The sequence below is a fragment of the Artemia sp. Qi Xiang Cuo genome, chromosome 1 (genome assembly GCF_049724085.1).
Source record: "Artemia sp. Qi Xiang Cuo chromosome 1, ASM4972408v1, whole genome shotgun sequence".
NCBI lineage: Eukaryota > Metazoa > Arthropoda > Branchiopoda > Anostraca > Artemiidae > Artemia > Artemia sp. Qi Xiang Cuo.
The window spans coordinates 18,598,313-18,616,876 of NC_142794.1; the positions used below are offsets into that span (position 1 = coordinate 18,598,313).

The window sequence follows — 18,564 nt, forward strand, 5'->3', positions numbered from 1 at the left end:
GAAACATGTCTATGAAAATATTGGTGAAGCGGGAAGTCTAAGTTCCCCCACAACGCTTTCTAAAGTTGCCTCTAACATAGATGGCAGCACATTAAAAAAAAAAGCAAAAGAGTATCAACAGAATGAGCCGAGCTACACACTGCATCGGAATCGCAGGCTTCGTGGCAAACAATATCGACAAACTAAAGCCTTTTACCCTCTGCATATAGTGAGAACTGATCTTTTAACTCTAGACATGATTCAACGATGTCAAAATACAACCTACAATTATATTCTAGTGGTAGTCAGTGTCTTTAGTCACTGTGTCTGTGCCCTTCCATTGCAATCGAAGAAAGGTGTTGAAGTTGCTCCTTCATAAGAAAGTATTCTTGAACAGGATTGCTATAAAAAAATTCAATCAGATCGTGGTAGCGAATTTGTTGATTCCTATGTCCAAAAAATTCTATAGACACGTTATAAAAGAGTTTATCATCGTCACAATTCGATAAAGGCTGCTTTTGCTGAACGATGTATATGCACAATTCGTCTATTTATTTCGAGATGTTTTGCATTGAAAGATACTGATGCTTTTATTGATGATTTAGGTTAAATCATGAAAATAAACAACCATCGACCCCATCGATCCCTGTCCAACTCAAGCCCTCGGGACGTTTATTGCAGTAAAAATACATTTGATGCTTTTCTTAAACAATATTCCAATGACAATGAGAAGAAGAAAAAGAAGAAATTCAATGTTGGTGATACTGTTCAAATTAATAGAACCACTAATATTTTTGAAAAGGGAAATTATTTACGGAGCACTGAACTTTTTAAAGTGTCCAAAATCCCAGACACTACACCCACGACATATCGACTGCGAGACACCAAAGATGATGAGATTCTCGGTGATTTTTATGAATATGAACTGCAAAAAGTTAGAAACACTAGTGAAATTTATCAAATTGAAAAGATATTAAAGAGTCGTACTCGTAGGGGCAAGAGACAGTTGCTAGTTCGCTGGCTAGGATACAACTCTGATTTTGATTCTTGGGTTAGTGTTGAAGACATTAACATTGCTCAATAATTTTTATGTGACATATATGTACAATATTTCTGATCCTTTCTAAAATGATTTGAAGTAAACAAGTAATTTTTAGATGAAATTCTCCCCCGCCATAAAGTTTAATAACGCCTATGAAGTAGCTCTGTTTAACCGTATTCTCGAGATTACCTACGGTATGCTGAGAAAGGGCGTCAAATATTAAATAAAAATTAGACCCCACGATTGGCCGCCGCCACCCTCAGGTGATCAAGAACACATTCAAAAGATCAATTGGATAGATTATCCATATATTGAATTACCCTATGAAGAACTCTCCTACATGAATGATTTATGTCGTTCTATCAATAAAAAAAATTCCACACATAATCACGGAGCTTTTAATTTCAACTCTACAAAAGAGAAGGGCAAGACCTACATTAATTACCCTTTGAATGATAAAAATCTTATTCTCCATTATAATCTGAGTGATTTTCTTATCTTTAAGCTCAATACAGTCAATAGTAAAAATGCTGGAAAGGCTAATTTCATTTTTGCTGACTACCCACCTGCCTTCTCCAAAGACACTTATGTATTTCTCTACGCTTCATTTGTGGAAACATCTCGGGTTAGCAATAGCAATGTTCCCCTCCTACGAGTTCTTCAACGAAAAACCAATCAAGAACATATTCACCATTACAATATAAAGCATCTTCATTATATTCCCGTAAACACTTCCTATTTGGAACTCTGTCAGTTAACACTAAGAGCTGAATTAGGTGACCCCCTAGCAATATCAAAAGGTTTTGCTGTGATTACATGCCATTTGCGTCCCATCGTTCAACAACAACAAGATGTCTAATAGAAAAGTGGTATTCATTTGTCCTGAAATTAACTGCTATGTTAATACTCTCGGCATAAGACAGCAGGGAACCGGAGTGGAATATTACAAAGGTCACTCGTCAATGTCTGGCTATGTTCTTGGTAGTTGGTTTGCTAAGCTGTTTCGCTCTGCACTACCTCTGGCTATAAAATATCTTGTACCGGCTGCAACAAAGTGTTTCGGAAAATCTTAGGTCCAGTGCGCGAACCCTTGGCGAGAGATTAAAACAAAATGGAAAAGGTTTAAAAAGGTCGAGAAACAATGCATCACTCATCAGTCTTTACTCAAGTCAGAAACGAAAGACATCGCCCCTGTCAAAGAAAAGAAGGAAAAAGCCGACACGTATAGTAAACAGTAGAAGAAGAAGATCCAGGAAGAGAATTGTTAGATCGAAACTAGATTTCTTTTCCTAAGATGTCCTACCTACCGCATAAGGATTCCCAACCTTCAGTCACCTCTTCATTGAACCTATTCAATGCAGAAAATGTTGATGTGAGTGTAAAGCATGGATACTATGAACAATTTTATCCTCAACAACCCCTCTCCGATAATACCCATTTTCAAATTTATTCCAATGAAGACTACTTTATGGACATGTCTTCGACATTTATAGATTTACAAATGAAAGTCCGGAAATCCGATAATACATTGCCAATTCTCGCCGATGGAATATCCTATAAAAATTATATATTACATAATTTATTTCGTCAAATCAGTGTCAATGGCACGCTGGTGAGCACAAGCAACAATCTCTCAAATTATACAAGCTATATGCAATTCATGCTGATGACACCCAAGTCATACAAGGAATTGAGAGGCACCTCCAATGGATATGAATATATTACTAATATTGATAGTACAGATGAACTTAAAAATACTACAACTAGTGAATTACATCTAGTTGGAAAAATATATAATGAAATATTTAATATACCCCAATGGCTACCACCCAATGTTAAAGTGGATATAAAATTAACACTGGCTCCATCCAATTTCATATTGAGAAAAGAACTTGATACCAATCCTGATGTAACTCTCTCCCTCACCTCGGCAATACTTCATGTACGCACACAACAAGTTATGAGTTCAGTTGCTTTGGCAGTGGAAAAACTGAGAGTCAGTGGAAATAATATTAAACTACTTGTTCCTGATACAATCATCAATCAACGTCATATTGCCATGGGGTCACGACTCTTCACCGACTCATCCTTTATCAATGGCGAAATTCCGTCAAAATTGGCATCGGCATTTGTAAAAAGCTCTAGTCCAATAATATCGTGGACAGGTTATCTGCATGCATTTCAACTTTTTTGGCTTTCATCTTACGTCTGCAAAGTAAATAGAATCCCACCCTAATATCTGTCTTATACTGAATCCCACTAGACATTATACAACTTAACCTTATAAACATTAGACCCAGATTCGCAACTGTTTGAACATGGTATAACCGAAGTAATGTTCTCAAAAACTCATGGTAACATGGTATTGGATTTGTCTGGCACCCAGGATATAAGTATAGCACGTACGGGGAGTGTGCGTTTAGAATGTACATTTACCGACCCGTTAGCTGAGAGTATCGCAGAAATCTCGCAAAACCCATATGAAATCTATTGGGAAATCACTCCCGAAGGCAGTGTTCTACTTGACTTGGTACCATAAACACTAGTCAACTGACCAATGTATTTAATGTATTTAATATGGACCTCTACATGTCCAAATACAGATTATACTGTATTCCATCAGATTTTCTAGGGAAAGTTGAAAGTGCCAACAGTGCCCTAAACATTGTTAATAGCAGCTTATCAACTGTATACATAGATCACTGGTTGTGCATCTTTCAAATTATCAAGACGATTGGATTTTGTGATCCTTATGGCCTACCCTATACATTCTAAACTCCACACATCAGCAACTATATTGAGAGCAGTGGGAAAGCTATTATTCACAATTGGAAGAGAGTGCAGGATCTGACAACTAAAAGCTGTGGCTCCCATGCACTACTATATTTTGTGTTCCGATGTCGGGGATACACTTAAACTCAGTTTCTAGACATTTATGTAGACAATCCACGTGTGAATGGATTTCTGGTGGAAAATATCCTTTCAGACCTGTCTAATATTGGTTTCGGTGCCCTAAAAGTATAGTCCTTAAAAAATGTGTGTAAATTTCTTTATTAACGAAAGAAAAATGTATATATACCATACTGTCTTTCAATCTTCACTTTAGACTTCTTCCTCGGTGTATAGGCAACTGTCGTGAACCACTAATGCTGGTAAATCTTTTGGATTGACTGTATACTGCTGCTGACTGGCTGCAAAGTCAAGGTCACATTTTCTACAGTATAATGTAACTTTACTCTTAATATATCTCTTTGTGTAGTTGATGATATTATTTGAGTTTGTATTGTGATATTAACAAGTTTCAAACATTCCATTTGATGAGATATCACATGCAGTGTTTTCAAATAGTGAATCGCATTCAGTAACTGCCAAATAAAAATCACTAGGTTTATAGTCATAATAGGCAGTGTCGTCACAGCGATGACGTAGAAACCAAATTGTCTTGTTATCCCAACAGTTGAATCTTAGACCAGATTCTTCCTCCCAGAATAATTTAAATCCACGACGATACCAATCTCGTAGAAATAAACTAAAATCACGTTTGGGATTTTTTCCAATCATATCGGGGTAGGTGTTCTCCCACCGGTCACACTTCATAGAGAGACAATTCGAGCATTGATATCCTTTATGGCGAAAGTCACAAGTCTCTTCAAAACATGAATTACATCCTTTAATTTGCGCTGCATAGCCTTCTTCTAATTTAAGAGGATCACACAATTCACAATTTTTATTATAGTCATCAATAATTGTACAATTCTCACAGGATGTCCAACTGCCAAGAGTGTACATGCAGAAGTGGACATGTATAGAACTTTTTTTTGGTTTCCGATGTCAACTCTTTCACAGCTAGAACGAAACTGATCATCCTCGTTCGATAAATTCAGAGGGAGGAGTGGGAAAGGAGTAACTCTGTGACGTCACCTCTTTCGAATAGGGGGGAGCCATCTAAATTGAATCTATGGCAATGTTTTCAAAAGTATATCCACGACATTATTCTGTTGTGTTCCAATTAATAAATCAATAGATTGAGTATAAGCATTTGAGTCACGTCGACATTGTTTCATACAATAGTCCAGTGGGGGAGAATCAGTTTTCATTATATTGTGTAGTGTTCCCCGAGAGAATATCTTTCGTTGAAGGGATATTTCGAGAAAATCATCATCCAAAATCATATGTTTTTCCATAATCACCAGATTCGATCCAATTTTCTATTTCCCAAATTTATTTATTTTTTAATCCTTCTTTTCACACTGTTGAATTTAGAGTGATCAAGATTCGTTAACCTAGCATCTTAATAAAAATAACTGGACAATTCTTAATGCCTAAACTGTCTTAGTGGATAATAACTTCGGTAATACTAGATATGTACAATTAGCGATACTGCTTATTATCTTCAATATGCTTTATTAATGCGCTTAAAGTACATTGAACTCTATTCACATATGCCATATTCACTTTTTCACCGACGCATAAATGATCTTCTATTTTAAAGTTGCTCAAGGATACCACATATCTTGCATATACTTCATCCCATTCCAGACAAAGCCGTGATCCTCTCGTGATTTCCACCGAAATGTTTGGGGCTCTTGTATCATTGCTACCAACTCCAATATCAACTTCTAATAGGGTAAACATTCCACTCATCATTATTACAAATATATCCTAAAGAGTAAAGTCAAACTGTTCTCACTCCTTTGAATTCTATTCACACACTAATAAAAACTATAGCAAAAATACATTCCTTATATTCTCTGCATTCCTGTCCCGCTAATATTTCCGACTCCCTGATTGGATTAGAAAAAGACACGTGATCCTGTTCCCCTTTTGTGCATCAATAATTCACCGTCTTTGATTATGTAAATCAATTTCGCCGAAATCCAGTTCCCCTCGAGTGGATCAATACATCTCTTCCCGTTAATGCGCATGTGCAAACTTCGCCCCAAAGTCATTACACATAGAAACAACAAATAAATTGACCTTGAAAAAGGGAGACATTGACCCCAATAGACTCGATCAATAATCCTTGAATAAATTTTGTGTAATCAGGAGTAATACCTGGCTCCCTACTGTTATTGAAATGATTCTGATTTATACTAACTACTACTACTAACAACTCACCGCAGGACCGAGCCACCTGAGGCCAACATAGCTACGCACACTCCTCCTCCATCCTAATCTATTCAAAGCCTCCTTTTTTAAATACTCTCAGGATATTCCCATTTCCCTTAAATCTTTCTGTACGACATCTTCCCACGCCAACCGCAGACGACCTGTTTTCCGTTTAGCCCAAGACGATTGGCCGAAAAGGACAATCTTCGGAAGTTGTAGTTAAAAAGCAAGTGTTTATCGCTTGTTATGTGCTTGTTTATGTTTCCTGAGACATATGGAATGCTGTAGAAACTACAATTTTTTATTCTAACGATTTATCAATGCTGTTGTGAGCCTCTGTATATCGAAATCTGCCAAAAATAATCTTGGTACATTGAATCTCATTACATCAAAATTCTGAATACAACAGATTTTTCTTGTTTGCGGTGAAATTTGATGTATCGACGTGCCAGTGTTTTGTTTCGCATTTAGTAATCCGGTTGTGTATACTTGGTTAGTTTGGATTTTATCATGTTTCTCAATCTCTTTCCCCTTGCAAGGTCCGTATATTCAATTTGCGCATTTTTCTGAAAATTTGCAGAGAAATGAGTAGAGTAAATTTTTATTTACAACAATACATAAATACTGTTAATAAGCGAAAACGCAAATGGATTGTGGCATAACTAAAAAAAAATTAGTTATGCCTTAATGCATAAAAAAGAAGTGTTGAAACACCTGGATAAATAAAATTACCGGTGAAAAATAAGTATTTTTATTTGCTATTCAATTTTTTTTTAATACCGTATAACAAACATAAAAGTGCTTTCGTTTCTTCTGAGCTTGGGTCAAATTCTTTGAAAGAATAGGAAGACAAGTCTTCGAACCTAGACTATAATATTGGAAGCTACAGTTATGACAGTAGTCAAGTATGGTTACTGTAATCCCGGCACTTCGAAAGACGGAAGAAGATCTTTATATGTTTTCGGCTTAAAACATCTCATTAATAGTTCGGTTGCAGAGAAATAAAATTTTATCACCAGGCAAAGCGATACTCTTAATTTGACCAGTCAAGAAGGTCAAAATGTCATTCAGACAAACAAAAGGCGGCTCAGTTCAAATCATACACAGAAAATAATAGACACAAAAATCAAATGTCCTCGTTATGGGGGAATCCCCCATAAAGAATAAATCTTAACTTTAAAGAATAAAAATACGTAAAAATTAAGACATACAGGTTGAAAATGTGGGATACAGACCCACAAAAGAACACATGGGATCAACATAGCTACTGTTTACAGCAGTGCGAGATCTACCCGTTGAATTTGGGCCCAACAGTCTTAAACGTAATTATTAATAACAACACTTTATTTTATTAGATTAAGTACAGAAGATGGTCCAATGCAACTATTAGCTGGTATTGTATTGTTTTGTATGTATCATAAAACATGTAAGCTAGGAACATGTCACTCAACAAATTAGTTGTTTCTGGTATGTCAATTTCTGAAAATGAAAAGAGGAGAAGAAGAGAGTAAAATGTATGCTTCAGTATCTAGGTTGAGGGCAAGTTTGTTGTTTATCAATTTTGTTTTTTTTAACTAAAAACCAAAGAAGGTATTTCTAATAAAAACAACAAAAAAGGTATTTTTCTAAGTCTAAGGGGGGGGGGAGGGGGTAAAAACAAAACTTAGTGATGATTGCTCCCTCTCTCTCCAACTGGGGTTTCTGATCTGGTAGCTTGTAAAACAGCATGCAGGTCTTCCACAATATATTAATGCCATAAAAATTCGTCACATAATCTTTTTTTTTACACTAAAAAGATAGCACAAGATGAAAATAAAACAATTACTAACCTCGACTTTACTAGAGAAAGCGACTAATTAAACTATATCGAATTTTGAACTATATTAAACTATATCGAATTTTAAACTATATTAAACTATATCGAATTTTAAACTATATTAAACTATATCGAATTTTGTGTATTTGAATCGTAAATAGTATAAGCACTAATTATATAGTTCTTAGAGGCAGTTGCTGTCACATGTTTTCAATGGTAAAAATTCATGAAAATGTTAGTTGGGAGGGGGGCATTTTTTTATTCTTAAATAAATAATTCATAATAATTTTTCCTCCAAAAAAGGTGTTTTATTGGTGAAAATACCAAAACAGGCCTATTTTCAAATACCGGGGAGGGGGAATGCCCACGCATTATACTAATTATTGCCAGAACTAATTATTTGGGTCTAAGACGCAGTAGTTGTTACATATATTCAATAGTACCAATTCATGAAAATGTTAAGGGTAAAAGCTGTTTTGTTGAAGAAATAACAATAATGTTAATTTGTTTTCAAATATGGGCAAGGAGAATGCCCGCGAGCTATATTATTAAACTATATTAATTATTTTCGCATTCTGACCAATTGTCTGCATAGCAGAGGTACTGATCTCCTGATTCTCTGCCTTCGGCCGGGAATACAATGCATGGCTGGAGGTAAATCATCCGACGCTTCCGTATTTTCCCTGGAAATTTTTACAGACACCCATTTGGAGCTGGGTCGACTCTGGCTGAGATTACAGAGTCAAGCTGCTGACCCCGTTCCAAACCAAATAATCAGCAACACCAGGACTCGAATCCCAGCCCTTACGGACACAAAAATTTCAAGTTTAGCGTGCCAAACACTCGGATAGGACGGCTCAGAAGCTATATAGATAGAAGCTACAGAAGAGTGAGTATAGCCAGTCTACGAAACTAAAAAATGTTGCTTTATAACTAGAAGTTAATATCAATATAGATAGAGTCTGCAAAAGGCAGAATGTAGCTTTTTTATGAAGCTAACAAATGCTATTTTACAGCAAGAGGAAGTTTACAGTGATATAACTGTAAACTTCCTCTTGCTGTAAAAATAGGAGCAGCAAAAGAATGAATTTAGTCATTTTATGAGGTATCAAATCCTACTATGCACTAGAGAAATTTGATAGTTCTATAAATAGTAGGGGCCTAAAATTTTAATAGCCTTTGGGGCCGAAAATCTCTGTGTCCATATTTAATATATAAGTTCATAGTTATATAAATAGTAGGGACCTAAAATTTTATTAGCCTTTGGGGCCGAAAAGCTCGGTGTCCATATTTAATATATAAGTTCATAGTTATATAAATAGTAGGGACTTAAAATTTTAATAGCCTTTGGGGCCGAAAAGCTCTGTCCATATTTGACATATAAGTTGATAGTTGTATAAATACTAGGGGCCTAAAATTGGGTTAGTCTTTCGGGCCGAAAATCTCTGTGTCCATATTTGACATATAAGTTGATAGTTATATAAATAGTAGGAGACACAAATTTTAATAGCCTTTGGGGCCGAAAAGCTCTGTGTCCATATTTGACATATAAATCTTTGTACATTTTCTATCATGTTCGAAGTTCTAAATTCAGAACATGCGAGATTACTCAGAATGTGAAACTGATTAGAATTTGCCAACGTCATGGCTATAATTTATTTGCATAGAAATAATTTGCTGACTTCTAAGCAAAACGTGTTTTATCGTTTAAGGTATGATCCATTCAAAAAATGACAGTTAGAAAGCTCAGAATGTCATTCAGATAATCGTAAGGAGGATTAATGTCGGTCAGACGGATGTCAGTGAACTGAAGTGAAAAACCAACCGTGACAGGGTAATCTCAAGTGAGGAAGAAGTATCATGCATTTAAACAAAAAATATATGTAAAAACACGGAGTTTAGGAAAAAATTACCCAATTTTGGCCAAAGAATTGATGTTACAGATGCCAAAGAGCTTGTACCAATAGTTTTTTTTAAACAAGTATTTATCCTAAAGTTTTTGGGACAATATTTACCCCACAAGTAAATGACATTTTTGAGATCCTTAATTTATTCAATAAAGTCTTGTAGCTAGTAAACGGCCGATTAAAGGGTAAACCTGGCCTGAACCGTAATTTCATAGGCAGCGCGCTAGTGCTGCCTAAGTAAAGAACGATGTGGCCACAATGTGTTTTTTTTTCTTTCTTCGACAGGCACTTTGTATCGAAGGAGTTGTTGTAGAAACTTCAAAAAGGGCTCATTTGATTAGAAATTGGATGGGCTTGTGCCCTTTTTAATAGTCGAAAGTGATTGGAGGGCAACTAGCCCCCCCCCGCCCATCATTCCCCCAAACACATCCAATCATTTTTTTAGATAGCCATTTTGTTAAGCGTAGTTGATTTCCAGATAGAAAATATGTTTTTGAGGAGGACACTCCCCAACGATCCTCCTGGCAAGGGTCGTAAGTTATGCCATGGGGGCACATAAGGTGTATATAGAAGGCGTTGTTGCAGAAACTTCCAAAAAGGCTGATTCGATTGGAAATTCATAGGACCAGTGCCGTTTTTAATAGTTGAAGGGGATTGGTCGGCAACTAACTCCCCTCTCAAGCCCTGCTTTTACATAAACACATCCAATCAAAATTTTGAGATAGCTTTTTTGTTCAACGTAGTTTTAAGTTCTGTAAATTAGGTTTTTGAGGATGACAACCCCCTCAGAGCCCCCAGGGCAAGGGTTGTAAGTTAAGCCCTGGGGGCATATAATGTTTTTATAGAACTCGTTATCGTAGAAACTTCAAAAAGGACTCATTCGATCAGAAATTGAAATGGCTAGTGCCCTTTTTTATAGTCGAAAGCAATTGGAAGGCCACTAACACCCCTTCCACGCCCACCATTTCCCCAAACACATCCAATCAAAATTTTGAGGTAGCCATTTAGTTCCTAGCAATTGAAATTTCTGAACATTATACCTTTGAGCAGGACACTCCCCCCACAGTCTTCAAGGCAAGGGTTATAAATTATGCCCTGGGGGCATATAAGTCTTTATTAAAATCTTTGTCGTAGAAACTTCAAAAAGAGCTCATTCGATCGGAAATTCAAAGGTCTAGTGCCCTTTTTAATAGTCGAAAGTGATTTGAAGACAACTGACCCCCCTTTCTCGCCCACTTTTTCCCCAAACACATCCAATCAAAATTTTTAGATATCCATTTTGTTCAGCGTTGTTGATTTCCAGATAGAAATTATGTTTTTGAGGAGGGCACTTCCCCACAGCCCTCAGGGCAAGGGTTGTGAATTATGACGTTGGGGCATATGAGGTTTTTATAGAACGTGTTGTCGTAGAAACTTCAAAAAGGGCTCATTCGATTGGAAGTTGAAATGGCTAGCGTGTTTTTAAATAGTCGAAAGTGATTGAAAGGCAACTAACACCCTTTCCACGCCCACCATTACCCCAAACCCATCCAATCAAAATATTTAGACAGCTAATTTTTTTGACGTAGTTCGATGTCAAGAAATCATGCCTTTGGGTTGGAAGATCCCCCCACAGTTTTAATAGTAAGGGTCATAAGTTATGGCATGAGTGTAAGTTAGGTTTTTAGTGAAATTCGTGTCGTCGAAACTTGAAAACGGGCTCTTTAGATTGAAAATTAAAAGGGCTAGGGCCCTTTTTAATAGTCAAAAGTTTTGGAAATTAGGTCTTTAAGGATGACAACCCATCCCCCCCACAGCCCCCAGGGCAAGGGTTTTAAGTTATGCCCTGGGAGCATGTAAGGTTTTTATAGAAAGCGATGTTGTAAAAACATCAAAAAGGGCTAATTAAGTTGAAACTTGAAAGGGATGGTGCCCTTTTAATAGTCAAAAGGGATTGAAGGGCAACTAACCCCCCTCTAACGCCCACCATTCCCCCAAACACATCCAATCAAAGTTTAGAGATACACATTTTGTTCAAAGTAGTTGAAAGTTCTGGAAATTATGTGTTTTAGGATGATAAGCTCCTCAGAGCCCTCAGTTCAAGGGTTGTAAGTTATGCCCTGGGGGTATATGAGGTTAATTCTGAAATTTGTTGCAAAAAATTTAAAAACGGCTCATCTGTTTTGAAATTACAATTACCCTTTTTAATAGTTGAAAGTGAGTGGAGAGTAACTGACCCCCCTCTCATGCCTACCATTTCTCCAAACACATTCAATCAAAGTTTAGAGATAGCCATATTGTTCAACGTAGTTGAAAGTTCTGAAAATTATGTGTTTAAGGATGACAAACCCCCCCAGAGTCCCCAGGACAAAGTTTGTAATTTAAGAATAAATAAAATTATATTGTGTTAAGATTAATTCTCAATGAAATTTCACGGCAGCAATCCAATAACGACCTAGGTTACTATATTCTAATGGTCATAGCTGCATTTGCTCAAATATTCTAACCGAATGAAAATAGCGTAAATGTGACCATTCTTTTAAAGATAGTAAGTAGATTTTTTTTTGAATGGTATCAAGTTTACTATTTGAAGTCATCTAGAGGAGGTATGGAACTAAACTAAACACTACTATTTGTGTCCATATTTTTAAAAAGGCGTATGTTGTTAAAAATTGCTGAAAATTTTTCTCCAGCATACAAATAGCAGGCCAAACTATAAAGTCTTAAAAAAAAAAAATTCAAACTATTATTTTCTATTTCCCTGAAAAAACTATATAACAGTTCGTGGTAACGAAATGTAAGTAAGGAGCGACCCAGCTCAATAGTAACCGAAACTCTAAAAACCGGAATTTTGATACCCATACATTTATCAAAAAAATCACATTTTTAGATTTCAAATAGATAAGTTTCACTAAGTTTAGTCTTACTCATAGAAAGTTAGGAGCCAGAGAAAATTTGCCTTATTTTCGAAAAAAGGGGGAAACACCCCCAAAAAGTCACAGAACTTGGAATTTTGTATTTTTTGTCAGAAGAAAGATCACAAATGCGTGTTTTTTTTTGTTTTTTTTTTAAGGGGTAATCGTATCGATCCAGTAGTCCTAGAATATCGTAAGAGGGCTCATTTGGACGAAAATTAAAAGTTCTAGTGCCCTTTTTAAGTGACCAAAAAAATTGGAGGGCAACTTGGCCCCCTCCCACGCTCATTTTTTTCCCAAAGTCACCCAATCAAAATTTTAAGATAGCCATTTTGTTCAGCATAGTCGAAAATCTAATAAATATGTCTTTGAGGATGACTTAACCACCTACAGTTCCCGGGGGAAGGGCTGAAAGTTATAAACTTTGCCCATTGTTTACATATAGTATTGGTTAATGGGAAGTATAAAGACGTCTCAGGAGGGATTTTTTTCTGATGAGGGAAGGGGGAGGGGGTGTCAGAGGGGGGGGGTGTTACGGGGGAGGATCTTTCCATTGAGGATGTTTCCTTGGGTGAAGGGACATTTCTATGAAGGGGGCGGTGGATTTTCCAGCATTATTTGAAAAACAATCAGAAATTAAATAAAAAAACTTTTTTTTCAACTGAAAGTAAAGAGCAACATTAAAACTTAAAACAAACAGAAATTATAACGTATATGAGGGGGTTCGCCCCCTAGTCAATACCTCGCCCTTTTCGCTAAAGTTTTTTTTAGTACTTTCATAAGAGCTATCTATTCTCATAAACCGGCCTCAGTGATTTAGGGGAATGTGATTCGCACAAAATTAGAACTTCAGCGTAAAGAGCGAGGTATTGACTAGGGAGCGAACTCTCAAATATACGTAATCAAAATACACGAATATAGAAATTCGTTACGTAAGTTAATTCGTAAGTAACGTCTGAACAAAATTTCGAGAGAGCCAATTAGCCAAAAAAAGGAAAATTAATATGCGAATTTCGTGTTAATTATTCATGAACAGTGAGCCAAAATCAAAGCTGCATTAATTCAAAAACGTTCAGAAATTAAATAAAAAAAACAAATTTTTTTAACTGAAAGTAAGGAGCGACACTAAAACTTAAAACGAACAGAAATTATTCCGTAAATGAAAGGGGTGTTCCCCTCCTCAACGCCTTGCTCTTTACGCTCTTTAAGTTTTTTATTGTTTTAAAAATTAGAGTTGTGAGAAAGAGTCAAACTTTAGCGTAAAGAGCGAGGCGTTGTGGAGGGGACAGCCCCTTTCCTATACGGAATAATTTCTATTCGTTTTAAGTTTTAATGTCGCTTCTTACTTTCAGTTAAAAAAAAAACTTGTTTTTTTTTAGTTAATGTCAATATAAAACAAAAAGAAATTAATTAAAAAAACTTTTTCCACAAAATAAGTTTTTCAAATAAAAGTAAAGAACTCCATTAAACCAAAATTGATCAAAAATAAAATCAAATAATCTACCAAGCGTGAAACTACCACAAATCAGCATCGATAAATAAATGAAACCCAAAACAAACAGAAATTACAAAAAATAACTGAGTCGAACTGAAAACGAGAAGAAATTAACATGATTAGGGCTCACAACCGCTATGCCTTCCTAAGGCCAGAACATAATTTGCACTTTACTGAAAAAAATACAAATGGAATGAGCATTGTCAGTTTAATATACTTTTACTGATATTTGTTAATCAAAATGTTAATATTATTTATTAAAGTTATAAAAGTAAAAACATTTATATTTTTTTCAGTAAAGTGTAAATCAAAGAACAAAAAAACAACAACTATAATCTATAATAAGCAGAAGGCTACAACCGTGTACCGAAAAAAAAACTTACATAAACAATTCATACGCAATAAAACAACATAATATCATGATCCCGAAGAAAAAAGAGCTAATCTTTTAGCTGATCTTTCATGGGAGAACTTCATTATGATTAAAGGAATTATAAGATGCACTTTTTGAAATCCTTAATTCAGTCAGTCAATTTCTGTAGCTAGTAAGTAACTACCACTCCTACTGCTACTGCTACTACTAGCAACTCACTGGAGCACTAGGCCGCCTGTGGCCAACACAGCTACACACGCTCCTTTTCCATCTCAATCTATTCAAACTCTCCCTTTTCACACCCTTCCAGGAAGAGCCAATTTCCCTTAAATCTTTTCTTACGACATCCTCCCACCCAATTCAGGGACGACCTGCTTTTCGTTTGGCCCTAGACTGTTGGAAGACAAGGGCAATCCGTCATCTACCATCCACAAAATATGTCCTAGCCATCTCAACATTACTCTCATTATAGCCCTAGAAAGCGGAATTGATTCCTTTCCGGTCTCGTTGCACATTTAGCGAATTTGCGTCAAAAACTCTGACAAGACGACAACCAACGACAGAAATTATCTTTTATTGACCTTTTTCCTGACTTCATCTTATACAGTTTCTTTCATGGTCTAATTTTCTATTTAATTTTTTTCATTTATGATTTAACTCCAACCGGCTGCAACTTGCAAAAGAAAATAATCATTTATTGATAGCTTCTCAAGCAACTACTAGCAAGCTAGACACATAGAATTACTAAATACAAGAATGCTGAAGAAATATCGAAAGAACTGGAGACAAACATCTATCAGATGTAATGTCGTACCCAAGATCTTCTTATTCTTGCAGTAAAACCAGGCGTTATCTGCCTCACCTGGCCTCTGAAATTCAGAAGTTACGTGGGAAATCTATTAACTGCAAGCTCTCTAGACTCACGGTGGCTGGGCTTACTCACACCCACCCCAAGCTAAAGGATTTGCTACCCCAAGGCGCAAACCCTCGTCTCAGAGATCATGGGATCGCAACCAGGGTGATAGTTCCAGGTTTGGACCCCTCGCCCAAAAGTTTAAAACTAAATACAAATTTATATTTTCAGCATTTGAAGGACTAAAATATACCTATAAAATGTTTACTTGTAATACCCGTCCCCCTCATTTCTCCCGACTCATTATCCTGAGCCCGGTCTTATTCGTAGTCAATTTGATCCAAGTAAAAATAATATTTCAGATAAGAAATCAGAAGAAGTGAACCAAATACCTGCAACTGCTCAGTAACAATCCTGTCGGCTAATTTCAAGTCCCCTTCACCGGTTCCCAGGACATATGCCATGATAAGATGATTACCCAAAAGAACCATGGCACATAGTATTCTTCTCATTGAATTCTCTAAATTATAGCCTCTTTCAAGCTCTTCTAAGCCGTAGGACTGAAACAAAAATGCTACTGAATTAACAGAAAATGAACTTTTTTTTTCACAGATATTTTTCAGGGATGGCGGAATTTTCTGTGGGGAGAGGGATTTTTCACGGGGAATATTTTCTGTATTAAAAACATTTTCCGGGGGAAATTTTCGAGGGGGTGCGATGGGACGGTGGGGGATTTCCTGGCATGATATGAATAAAAAAAACTTTTGCAACCGAAAGTAACGAGCAACATTAAAACTTAAAACGAACGGAAATTATTCGATGTATGAGGGGGACTGATCCTTCCTCAACCTTTTTACCCAAAAGTTTGACTTTATGCCACAATTTGTTTTAAAAAAAATGGTAAAAAAACAACGGCTGTTGAATTTGAATAAGAAAAACTTTAAGACTTTAGTTTAAAGAGGGATGATTAAGGAAGGGACAGCCCCCCTCATATACAGAATAATTTCTTATCGTTTTTACGTTTTAATGTTGCTCCATACTTTAATTGATTATCCTCTTTCTTTCATTTAACCTTACAGAGAATGCTGCTAGAAATGTAACAAAAGATAATATAGAGATAATACGAACTAAGAACAACGTAGAGATAATGCGGAAATGTAGGAAATGTTCTTGTTTGTGCTTCTTAGGGGATTTGTATTTGATGTGTATTTAACTTACTAAAGATAATAAAGAACCAAGATCGATTTGACCTGCAACTTCTCGTATCTTAATTGAAGAGTATATTACTTCTTCTATACTTATCTTGCTTCTAAAAAAAAAAAAATTAAAAAGGACTGTCAGTCTTCCTTCGGCTTCTTCTACTTTTTAAAGCCGATTTTCTTAATTCAATGAGACTCTTCTCGTGATTACTGTCTTTAAATATATCCGATTTGACAGGAAATTGCTAGTTTCAAGTTTTTGGTTGAGTTTTGGTTTTCTATTCAAACAGTTATAAAAATATTGGCCACCTTTGTTTTTAATTAACATTTCGTTTTTTCATTTTTGTCCCAAAGTTTTTTCTTTAATTCGTCAAAGAGCTTTTCTTCTGCTCCTATTGCCATGAAAAGACAAAAAACAAAAACAAGTTACTAATGACGATGATTAAATACAAAATTGAAAAAAAGAAATTAAAAGAAAATTAAAGGAAAAGAAATTAAAGGAAAAATGAAATTAAAAGACGATTAAAAAAGAAAAATGGAATAATTTTATGCGTATTCTAGTAGATATACAAACGTAAAATATACAAAAACTACAATTTCTCGCATCTTATTGAAGAAAATACCGATAAAAAATAACACCAAGCAGTTCTTTTAGCGTTTGTATGTTAACGAAAGGGACAAAATATTCTTAGGCCACACTTTTTTATTATTTTTTCTAGAGCACTCCTTCAAGATAATCTCGGGTAGGATGAAGAATTTCTCTACCCTCTCATCACAAGATATGGCTTCTTATGCACTAAAATTATAACTAAATGAAGAGACAGTTTTCAAATAATTGCATCTTAACTATCTATGGAAAGTAAGCAAAAACACAACCGAAAACAGCATTTACTTGCTATTATCTATGACAAAAGCAATTTACAATGATCCATCGCACTGGATACGACAATGAATGTCTTATTCAATTCCCAAAACATGGAGATAAATGTGCCTGAGAAACGGGTCAATTATATACCAGTTATCTACACTTTCCACAAAAAATCAAACAATATTTTATACAGTCATTTAAGATTTCAAGGCTACTGGCAGGTTCCCATCGTCCTTTTTGCGAAGAAGCTGCAAAAAGTGAATACATAAGACACCTTTTGTGCTTACGTCCAAAATTAAAACTAAATGAAGATATGTTTTGCAAGGAACAACATGTTGATTACACCAGAGAATAAGTAAAAATATTAAAATAACATAGAAATTATTCGCTATATTACATCATCTATGATAGAATCCATTTATAACGACCCATCACACTGAACCTAACAATGCAATAAAACTAACCAACAGCTTAAAAGGAAGAAAGTGAAATTTCAATTTGACGTTGCAGACAGGAAAATTTTATTATAAGATATTGTAAAAAAAATATCTTCTGAAAATGCGATTGGTTCCCTCAGGACATTTTTTTTTTAACTTTTGTTATTTACAGTCTTGTGAATCGTTTTCAAGATTTAAGAAACTTAGAATGCTGTTTATAATCTTTCTTCCTTTCTATTTTTGTACTCCATTTTAAAATTTATGGTAATCTATAGATTAAATCAAACTGTTGGACATCTCTAGGAATAAATGTAAAATACAATAAGCAGTAAAATTTGGGATGTTAATGATTATTTACGACGACCGACAATATTATTTTATTTTATTCAATAAAGGAGAAAGTCATAGGCTTGTCGCAATATTCAATGGAGATATCTGATTCTATATAATAGGAACATGAAGAATTCTATAAACTTTCCATCCCATATAAAATTATATTTTTTGAAAGATGTTTAAAGATGAATGAAATACAATGAATTATTTTGTCATTATGGAACGTAAATAACAAATAAATGGGGCCTGATGTTCTTAA

The 18,564-nt window shown here is 35.4% G+C and overlaps 1 protein-coding gene across 3 annotated transcripts in view; it reads right to left on the minus strand.

Annotated features, from left to right (window-relative positions):
• Positions 1 to 18,564, minus strand: part of LOC148956078 (tetratricopeptide repeat protein 39B-like) — a 276,357-nt gene that overhangs the window by 54,488 nt on the left and 203,305 nt on the right. For all 3 annotated transcript variants that reach the window (XM_089092458.1, XM_089092545.1, XM_089092376.1), the window contains one exon: positions 15,861 to 16,028. In XM_089092458.1, coding sequence (XP_088948584.1) covers positions 15,861 to 16,028 — 168 coding nt within the window. The remainder of the gene's footprint in view (positions 1 to 15,860; positions 16,029 to 18,564) is intronic.